This window comes from Ailuropoda melanoleuca, chromosome 6 (genome assembly GCF_002007445.2).
Source record: "Ailuropoda melanoleuca isolate Jingjing chromosome 6, ASM200744v2, whole genome shotgun sequence".
Taxonomy (NCBI): domain Eukaryota; kingdom Metazoa; phylum Chordata; class Mammalia; order Carnivora; family Ursidae; genus Ailuropoda; species Ailuropoda melanoleuca.
Genome location: NC_048223.1, coordinates 68,452,303 through 68,463,442, shown reverse-complemented (window position 1 = coordinate 68,463,442; position 11,140 = coordinate 68,452,303). Strand labels below are relative to the sequence as shown.

Sequence of the window (11,140 nt, the reverse complement as noted above, 5' to 3'; positions counted from 1 at the left end):
ATAATTTGCTCTGTAATTTGGAATCTTAAGTGTGTGTGTATGTTAATCTATTATGTAATATACATATATTATATATAAACACACATATTATATACATACTCCATGATAAATAAATAATATAAATAAATAATATACATACTCCATAATAAATAATATAAATAATAATATGGAACCCAACATAGGTACTCTGACACACACACACAAATACAAGTTGTCACTAATAAAATGAGTTTATTTTATATTAAAGATTTCAAAAAACACATTTGCAAAATTACCCCCATACTAGGCCTAAAGAGAGCCTTTACAAAGAGTTTAAAAAATTACAAAACTGCTTTCTCTTAACTATGAAAGTACACAGATTTAAGAAGCATTAGAGGAGAAAATGTTAATTCATGGTCATTTTTAAAAAGTTAATATACAACAAATCCGTAGGATACTACTAGAAGATTAAATCTTAACCATTTAGAGGAAAAAGCTGTATTTTTCTTTTGGAAAGTTTTACTCTTAAATGATATTTACTAAGAAATATACACTGCGTACCACAGTAACAACGATCTCAAAATTGCCTAATTGCTTTGCAAATGAATCAGTCTACAGGAACACGTAGGAAATTGCTTGTCGATACATATTAACTCCTTAATTTTCCTGATAAAAGAAAATCAAAATAAAAATTTAGTACATTCCAATTAAACATACAAATTACTGATATATAACAGAAGATAGCATTGGATTATTTTTAACAACACAAAAGTTCAAGTATTACAGAAGCTCAAACTATGTTATCTCACAAAAGGAAACGAAAGAAGACATATTTATCCAACCAGTGTTTTACAGAAATTTGGAATATTTACATATTTTATAACACTGTAGAACTCTTTGGTGGTGACATATGGATTCAATTCCCTGAAAACACTTTAATAATTTTGTTCCATCAATCTGTGTAGTCAAGTATTTATAACCAGTAATGTTGGCAGTTACCACTTTTTAGCCAAATCCACATACGTAAAGTGAGTTGTGTGGAGGGAATCTTGTGCGGGACCTACGTGGGTTTACCTAATTAATTACTTAGCAATCAGACTTACTTCTGGCTCGTTTTTTATCCCAGAAAAAAACCACGGTAAACTAAAGAACAGATCAACTGTCACTTCCAAACAAACTCGGGAAATCGTTAATATTAATGCGCAAGTTGAGTGAATATATAATAAAACACTGGCTACAATTTCTGCATAAATTTTAACAGCTACCATTCTAACGCCTTTTATAGGCTTGTGCAGCATCTGATGCCCCTTCACCAAATGGCGGTGTTGGGAAAGCAAGGCACTGTGGTCGAGAGAGAAATTTACCTCTTTTAAAAGCAGTGGACTCACAAACAGATAAACAAAAAATGACCTGTTCCACCTTAAGAGAGACAGAGATTTATAAGCTTATCATACAAAGTTCCAAGGAAAGGGCATGCTAAAACACACACAAGAGAAAAGCGGCAAAATCTCAGAAATGTAAGAAAAGGAGAGAAAGGAAATGATGGAACAGCAAAGCGACCTCCACGGTGTCTAAGGATGCAACAGGAGAAACAGATCAGAGGAAGCACTGTGTGGAGAGACGCAATGAAAAAGGAGGACATGCATTTCCCCTTTGTGACCTGTGGTGTCTTTTTTGTAGAAGTGGAGAGGGATAAATAATGCCTCCAATTTAGAAGAGTATTTATGAGTTTACTATAATTAAGGCATAGGCTTAATACTCAGATCGGACTTAGAAAAGATAAAATGGAGCAGAGCAGCCCACACAGGTAATGTTTTCATACGGAGTCAGTTACATGACCTTGTCAGGCAACTTGAGATGACACGGCCTCTGGGCAGGAAAGACAAACATGGGATATAGCAGTTGTATTAATAAGCCTGGTACTAGGCATATAAATAAGACTGTCTTCCAAGAGTTTATAATCAGAATTCCTAGCAATTTGGAACACAGATTCAAGAGTTTTTCTAGAAACCCAAAGGCTACAAATTAGTCAAGGTAAAGTAGATGAAGATATTCATAGAATTAAACTTTTGGAGAAAAGAAGTTGAGCAAATTTTTCTCGATGTTACGTATCAAGAATGTGAGATGGTCTAGAAAATGGTTTAAGACTTGTATCAAGAGCAATGTGTTAATTAAATTAAGGTACTCCTAAATAAACATTCTGTTCTCTGCCAACACTCTGAGGCGGTCCTAAATATACATTGCCCGCTGGCTTCATTTCTTAAAAAGGTAGAAAAGTCAAAGATCTCACAAATCTCCCTGTTTTTTTCTTTTGGACAAACAGAACAGTCAAGTAAATTATCTGAATTAACTGTACAAATTTGACTACTGATCACTAAAACCACCACGAGAAACAGAGACTTCATAATGCATAGTTATCAATGTCACCTAAAAAAGCCTCCACGTTCCGTAATTCAAAATCTCTTGGATTAAAAGATATTTTTCTAATATCTATTCTAGTAGCTTCTAGTACTTAAGATTAACATCTGTATTTTGCATTGGCACCTATCTTCAGGAAACCATCTCAGCCAGAAGACAGGAGATTTAAATGATTCTAGTCAATATCGATTTATAAATTAGCAGCACATATCAGTGCCAGGCTTGTGAATGGACTGACTGCTGGATAACTTCATGACCCTGTTTCACAAAAGCTACTCATTTTAAATGCTGAAAATGTAACCAGTGTTAACAAGAACATGCTAAGTTTAACTACGATGTATGGAAAACTGATTAATGTTTACAACAGCTTCTTACCTACCGAGGAGACAATTAGAAATAAAGTTGAACAATGAGCTGTATTTTCATATTAGAATCTAATGAATTTAACAAAGAAACCCACAGGAAAAGAGACGTCGAAATTCAAGGCATAAATGTGACATGTCGGGATATGACAAATAATAAAGACAGTGTCAATAAAACTTAAAATAAATGTACAGTTGCAAATAAGTAAACAATTTTCAAGTGTGCAAAACTAGTCAGGAATAAAAGTGCTATGTGGAGACCTGGCTTTCAAATATTTGTTTCGAAAACTTTCAGTCGATGGTGGAAAAACCAGAAAGTATTAAAAAAGTAAAAATTTAAAGAATATATAAAACACGCTGTATCTTACATTATGCCCTTGTCCTATCACTGCTGGATCAAAGGCCTATTTAATTACGATCCTCATGTGATAGACAGAATATAAACGGAGGTAAACACGAATACAATAGCACAAAGGCTGATGTATCTTCAACCGCAAAAAGACTCTTTTCAAGTATACTGTGGGTTTGTGTTTCATCTTAATATCCCAGGCACTCAATGTTGTTGAGGAATTTGAAAACAGACAACACGATATTCTATTATTTCTGAGATACATATACATATACATATACATAAATAAGCTTTGCGTAACTACCTTTAGTAGTCAGGAATGGAAGTAATGGTGAAAGAAATAAAAGCTATTTAAATTGGTGAAAATAAACCCTATCACCGCCACAATTTAAAGTATTATTTTAATGTATAAATCCTGAATGAATAATGTTAGCAAAAAAGTCAATGTATTAGTGTAATTTGTGTTGGGATTCTTGAAGTGCAGATGACTAAAAATACACCTGTGGTCTCTTCTTTACTTTATATTTTAGTGATCCGTATCGCACCTGAGGAGAGAAAGGTGTCATGATTACAAATCAGATGATTACTTTTGGACTTAGAACTGAATAGTTCATAATCGTAGTAATAATTTTATAACTTTCTAATAAAAACAATCAGTTATCCTAGAAATGTGCTTGCATACTCAGAAGACATCGCTGCTGACATACTAAAAAATGGAGTTGGTACTAGGCCGGATATAGGCTAGTATCACTAGTAACAAATGCAAACAACTGTTGTTAGTTCTGCTTTGCCTGGCATGCCAATTGTTCACAATGATCGGAGGCCACAGACTGGATTCCTCCACTGCTTTCTGGGCGCAAAGACAATAATATTCTTACGGATAAACTTCTATTTAATCCTCATACAGGGTTGGTTCAAAGCAGAACCATGCAGTTATTTTTGTTAGTTGCTCTCTCTGCTTCAGTGCAGGGCTGGCACTGGGGGCTTGGGACCACCGTGTGACTTCGCTCTATGAGAATACCACTTTCTACTCACAGGGGAAGTAGGGATTTACCATGTTGTAAATTCCCACAGATCCTAATATATCCGATCTGAGTAGAGAATTTTAAATGTCACTGCCAATCCCCCCCCCCCCCCCCCCCCCCCCCCCGCCCCGTTCTTCCCTTAGGGATCATTAGTGTCCTGAGTGTTGATGCAGCAGGGAAAGCCTTTCACGAAAGTCATTAGGAAGACAACTCTACCAGACTAACCTCTTTGCGGCCTTTCACGGTTTTCACTGATTTCATGCTTTGCGATCTTCGAAGCCCTTTGTGTGTTAACATCTCATCGTCTGAATATGGCCCCTCCGTTTCTACATCAGTTCTCTCGTCTCCGTCTTTCAGTGGAATTCCATAACCTAAACGAGTCGAGTCGTCAAAACCAGCGAGTTTTGGTGAAAGGACAGGACTCCATCTGCGCGCACTTCTCGTAGGGTTTGCATTTGCCCCTCGCTCCTCTCCCTTTTCCATCTGGAATGTGCTCCCTGCCCTTTATCGTCAGTCTCTGCCCCGCACACTATCCTAGATGAGGCTCATAATTCATCGCTTCCAGGAAGTTTCCCTATTTTTACTATGCGTTTTTCAGAATAATTCAAAATTTGTTTTTGAGTACGTAACAAACACCGTGTTCAAGACTCAAAGAATATAAGCAGATATATATTGAGACAGATCTCTTCGTGAACTCTAAACGATCTAAGCAATTTGGTGTTTTATCGAGTTTGTCATTTGTGCCTTTGAGTTTAAATGAGAAATGAAGGGTTTCCGCCCACTGTGCGTCAAAACTTTTGTCGAGATTGGGAACGGGAGGGTGAATTTAAGGAGTCAAGTAATACCCAAAGGGGCTGGGACTTTGGGTGCGTTAAGTTCACCGGGGGCAGGTGACGGAGATGGTAAGCCAAGGCAGTTGCAGCTGCTGAGATCCAACCCAGCTGGACAGGCCAGAGTAATTAGAAACACGAGGGGCTGTGATGACAGATGTTCGTAAGGAAAACAGCCTGCGTCAGGAAGGTCAGCACGAGCGCACGCGGGTGTGCAAACAGGCTGCCCTATGTAGCTACAGAAGATGGAACCTTGGCCAATCTGCAAACATCCAGGTAGCGGGCTGGTTACTGTCAGAAGTCTGGCAGCATTCCGATGCTGGGGTTCACAGACAAGAACGGGAGCGTTCCTGAGGCTGTGGTTCTCAGGCTTAGCAAAGACTGATTAGCACACATTGAGAGTCACCCGGAGAACTCGGAGAACTCGCTAATACAAAGACTGCCGGGCCGAGGGTGGGGCTGAGATTTGCCATCTCTAACAAGTCCCTAAGTGATGCTGATGTCCCTGTGCAGGGCCTATCTGAGAGCCACGGCCGGGATGGAGCCACACAGGGTTAGCCTAAGTCTATAGCAACCACAGTGCTAGAAAGATAAGCAGCCAGTTATACAGACAAGGGTGAGGTCACAAGGCCCCATGAAGTTTCAAATTCTCCTTTAATAAGGATAAGGAGCACAAATATCTAAATCTTCAGATGAGGAAAAAGGAGTTTTCCCAGGTTCAGGAGGGGGCAAGCGATGGACTCCTTGCATGTGAAGAAAAATATACTGAGTCGACGTTTGTTAATCTGCTCTCCCAGGCCATGCATAACTTGAGACTCATGGAACAAACCATGAAGAGTTGTTAATAAGCTTCTTAGTCTCATAATAAAATATACACCTTTGTTGTATATTATGCAAGTACAATTTTACGCTGCTAGACTTCCAGGTTAAAAATTAGGAAGGATCTGAGAGTAGAATCAGTCATAATTTAGGCCAAGATCCTTTGTTTTCCTGCATCAGTCCAAGGAACTGTGTTCTAGGTAGAAGAGAGAGCACCTGCTGGGGGCTAGGGCAGGTGGGGAGCGGCACTGCTTGCTGCAAGGCCAGCGTGGCCCAGGGAGGGGCTGGGTCAGTGGTCCTGGCAGGAAGCTCCTGATACAGTATTAAGTGGAAAAAAAATGTACATACAGAAACAAAGGAAAAACAATGAAACCATGAGATCTCTTGAAAGTGGGTTTTTTGGTGATTTTAAAATTCGTTTTTTCTTTTTTTAAAAATTTGCCCAATTTTATTTAAAATTGTATTATTTTCATAATTGGGTAAACCAGAAAAAAAATTTAAGGTTGCCATTTCTAGATTTTTCTCTATCGCTGTTGCTTACACAATATTCCTGATCCCAATAAAACTAAGGTAAAACGCAGAATGAGGAATCAAGGAGAGTCAGAGAGGAAGCAACTATGACCAGAAAGTTCTCTAAGGTTGCAGATGAAGCACAAGACTACAGGCCAACAAACACGGCCCTTGCTATTTTAATCGCGCTCACTTTACGAATATGATTAGGAACTGGAACTTCATTCAAGAGAGGATTATATACACACCTTATTCTTTGTGTCCTAATTTCAGGCAACGAATCTTATTAGCTTTCTAATTATGGTTTCGGAGAAAGTGATGGATTGATTCATTATTCCACAAATATTAAAAAAAATTCATGTGTTCGGAAGTGCGCTAAATTATGGGGATACAATCTTGAAAAAGACACAACTGTCATTTTTTACCCAAATGTCCAATAGGGGAACCAGACTTGAACGGGCCTTACAATACTGCAACAGAGGCTGTAACTGGATGAGGTACTATGGGAGCCCACAGTGAGATAATTAACTCAGCCTGGGGGTGGGGGAAAGTAGTTGTGAGAGAGGCCTTCTTGGTGGTGGCTAACCTCTGAAAGCCTCATGATTCTGTATCGCTAGCACATGACGGAGTGGGAGAACAAGGCAGGGAGCTATACACCACATGCTACTGAGTTTGGACTTCATCAGAGAGCAGTGTGGGGGGGCCACTGAAGCATTTCAAGCGCAAGGGTGACATGATTACATCTGGGGTCTTTCAAAGGTTCTTTTTGCACCTCGGGGAATGAATCAGAAGTGAAGACTGGAAGCAGGGAGGTTACTGCAGTATGGAAGGTCAGAAATGATGCGGTCCAAGGAGCAAAGACAGAGACAGTAGCCAAATTGGGGATCTATAAGAAGATGAAACTGACAAGTTTAAGTTAGCAATTTATTCAACCAAACTGCATCAAAAAGAGAGGAGTCAAGTCAAATACCTTCACTAAAACATGCATCTTCTATTCCACCTAAAAACCTGGAAATGAGTATGTATGAACATTCTGCTGTGAGTGGAGGAAATGTTAATCAAAGTTGTCCAAGGATTTAGAAGTGCTGGGAGGAAGAGGGAGAGCCGAGACTACGAGGGAAGCCCAGATCTCCCATAGCAGGCTCTCAGTGAGCGGGCTGAGGGCTTTACGGGACTGCCAGGCCTGGGGAAAGCGAAGCTGCTGGAGGGACTGGGGGTACAGCTGGTGCCATACAAAGGTGATGCTAAGGTTGACTGCTTTCCATCACTGATCTACACTGGACAGAGCCCTCACACGCAGATTTCTGACGAGCAGTGAGCGGGGACTCAGGCTGAGGAGCCTGGATGACCCTGGGGCCCTGGGACCTAACGCTGTAGCTGTTCGGCCAGCTTCAGCCCAGAGCTCTGTCTCCACTTCAGGAAACCGACCTGGTATTCACGCAGCTCCTACACCTTAGAGTTGATGTATTTTAAGTCCCCCCCGCCCTTTAATAGTAATAGAAGCCAACATGAATCCAGTACTTAGCAATCCACTGCTTTAAGCAGTTTCTACATAATCATGTAGTGCGGAATCATAGGAAGTTTGACCTGGAAGGAGACCTGTTAGGAGACGTGAGTAATTCACCACCTATTAGTGGTGAGACCCAGAGTGAGTCTTGCTTCTCGCCAGGCCTTTGTTTTCTTGTACGGTAAGGCGGTGAGACAGAGGACAGGTGATGAATGCCAACTCTGACCCAGTTGAGCTGTCCGGGGCACGACGCTGAGGGGGCCTGGAAGCCAGCGTGGGAAAAGTGCCCCAGTCCTTCAGCAACGTCTGCCACGGTGCACACGGGAGCAGGGAGTAGGCAGGACACCTATTTGCCATCTTTAACTAAAGCACCTCTAAGGTTGCTACCTGCTCAAGCTATTTTAATTCCTAGTTTCAGCCCAACCATACCACTAAGTGTAGCCTTTTTATAAAGGAAAAAGAAGCTTGGAGACCTCACTTCTGTCATTGACTATGTAGCTAGCCCCTGACAGGTATTTTAATCTCCTTCTGCCTCAGTTTAATTACCTAAAAAATAGGGGCACCTGGGTGGCTCAGTCGGTTAAGCATCTGCCTTCGGCTCAGGTCATGATCTTGGGGTCCTGGGATGGAGCCCCATGTTGGGCTCCCTGCTCAGTGGGGAGCCTGCTTCTCCCTCTGCTTCTCCTCCTGCATGTGCTCTCTCGCTCACGCTCTCTCTCTCAAATAAATGATTAAAATCTTAAGAAAAAAGATCTAAAAAATAAAGATGAGGGGCACCTGGGTGGCTCAGTCGGTTAAGCATCTATCTGCCTTCAGCTCAGGTCATGATCCCAGGGTCCTGGGATCGAGCCCCACATGGTGGGGGTGGGTAGGTGGGGTTTGTCTGCTCAGCGGGGAGCCTGTTTCTAGCTCTCCCTCTGCTGTTCCCCCTGCTTGTGCTCTCTGCCAAACAAATAAATAAAATCTTAAAAAAAAAAAAAAGATGAAATATTTAAACTGTGCAGTCATCTTAAGGATTAAATACATATGTAAAGCACCTAAAGCAAAACAAAAAATACGTGCTTTCTTTCTTTATTTACTGGTATTGAAAGGGAATATTGGACCATTTTTAACTGATATGGGAGCAGCAATTTCTTTGCAGAAAATATATTCCCACTTATCACAATGTGGTGTTCTTTCAAAGAATGTGAACATCATGTTCAAGGCGTCCATTTTCTTACAAAGCAGCATTTGGAGGGAGCTCTTTTTGCCATAGTGACAACATGCAGACTTAAATCACTTCATCAAAGTAGGACTTCTCTTGACCACTTAACCTCAAACCACTCAGCGGGCCATGGTGAGTTTTCAAATTGAACTCAAATTTCCAGAAATCTGAGTTTGCTTGTGTGAACAAGCAGAGCATCTGACGTAAATGTATTGATCACGTGAACCAGCGAACAGACTTCGCAATGTGCGTGCAATTACCACACGGAAAAACTTACTATCTTTTCTTGAAGAATTCTGGAAGTAAATGAAATAAAAAATAATTTATGACATTAAAAAAATGAGTACCGTATTTTTCAAAAGCAAGAGTATTGTTCTTTCTGATTTTGAAAATACGTTGATTTAAAAAAAAATCACTGAAGTCCCATACTCAGAACTGAACACGGTTATCTTTTGGCAATACCCTTCCAGACTCTCCCGTGTATACGCATTTGAAAATTCAAATATACTAATTCATTTCATCTATTTATTGGGTCTCTATAGCATAACACTCATATTGTTTTATTGTTATTATTTCCCCAAGATCTGGATATGTTTTCATGTCAGCAAGTATACACCGACAGTATGAATTTTCACAGCTAATATATTACCACGCTTCTGCTTAACCATTTTTCTTAGGTATTTGGTTTGTTCCGTATTTTGTTACTATAAACAATGAGATGAACGTTCTTGTACATACATCTTTGAACACTTGTCTGATTATTGCTTTATGACATAGTCCTAGAAGTTTCTTGCTGAGTTAAAGGGATAAATTTTGACAATTATTACCAGATTGTCATCAAAAAGGGTTATTCCACTTAAATCTCCAACATGCTTGCTGTGGTGATTTTTTTTTTTTTTTAAGATTTTATTTATTTATTCGACAGAGATAGAGGCAGCCAGCGAGAGAGGGAGCACAAGCAGGGGGAGTGGGAGAGGAAGAAGCAGGCTCATAGCGGAGGAGCCTGATGGGGGGCTCGATCCCACAATGCCGGAATCACGCCCTTAGCCGAAGGCAGACGCTTAACCGCTGTGCCACCCAGGTGCCCCTGCTGTGATTTTAAAACATGTCCACAAATTCTGACACTTCTCTCCTCTTCCCTTAGATCTCTCTCTCTTTTTTTTTTTTTTAACATTTTTTATTTATTTTTATTTTTTATTTATTCGAAAGAGATAGAGACAGCCAGCGAGAGAGGGAACACAAGCAGGGGGAGTGGGAGAGGAAGAAGCAGGCTCATAGCGGAGGAGCCTGATGTGGGTCTCGATCCCATAACGCCGGGATCACGCCCTGAGCCGAAGGCAGACGCTTAACCGCTGTGCCACCCAGGCGCCCCTAACATTTTTTAAAGGTAATCTCTACGCCCAACATGGGGCTTGAACTCACGATCCTGAGATCAAGAGTCGCGTGCTCCCCTGAATGAGCCAGCCAGGCGCCCCTCCTCTTCCCTTAAACCTGGAAGATGTTTGTAGATACTCAACAAACTGCCCTAAGGCGGAAGTGATGCTGTCTGACTCCTGCCACTTCTCTTGGAACACTGGCTCTGGGAGCTTTTAACTGACAGGTGAGAAGCCTCAAAACTCTTAGAGAGCACGCAGAGAGACGTAAGGGGCCACAGAGGCCCCACATGCTGGAGCCATCCGCTGTGTGACTCCTCACAGCTAACACACCAGACGTGTGAGTGAAGAAGACTTTGACACTATGACTCCAGCCCCAGGTGCTGTCTCACTGTGGCTGCATTAAGACCCAGAGCAAGACCTGCTTTCCTGAGCCCAGTTTCCCCCAGATTCAGGAGCAAGAGGACTGTGACTTTTTTTTAAGGCCACTGTTCGTAGTTCGTTACACAGAAAAAGAGAACTAGAATAGTTGCCAACACAGAACACTGCTAATTAAAAAAATCTCTGTGCCAACCTGGTGAGCAAAAATTACTATTATTACCATTTTAATTTACTGTTTGTGAGGCTGAGTATCTTTTTCATGTATTAATTGGCCAGTTGTAGTCTTTGGTAGAATTAACAATAATTGGCTTGTAAGAATTCTTTGTATGGCTAAAATCTGAACCCTTTGCCTGTATCAGACAAGAATTTTTCTTCTAGTTTGT

The 11,140-nt window shown here is 40.8% G+C and overlaps 1 protein-coding gene across 2 annotated transcripts in view; it reads right to left on the bottom strand.

The window, feature by feature from the left end:
* Positions 1–214: 214 nt before the first annotated feature.
* The window catches only part of REEP3 (receptor accessory protein 3), a 53,153-nt gene continuing 42,227 nt past the window's right edge, over positions 215–11,140 (bottom strand). For both annotated transcript variants that reach the window (XM_034662586.1, XM_034662587.1), the window contains 2 exons: positions 4,359–4,504; positions 215–3,653 (listed from right to left, as the gene is read on the bottom strand). In XM_034662586.1, the coding sequence (XP_034518477.1) occupies positions 3,597–3,653; positions 4,359–4,504 (203 nt within the window). In that variant the 3' untranslated portion in view covers positions 215–3,596. The remainder of the gene's footprint in view (positions 3,654–4,358; positions 4,505–11,140) is intronic.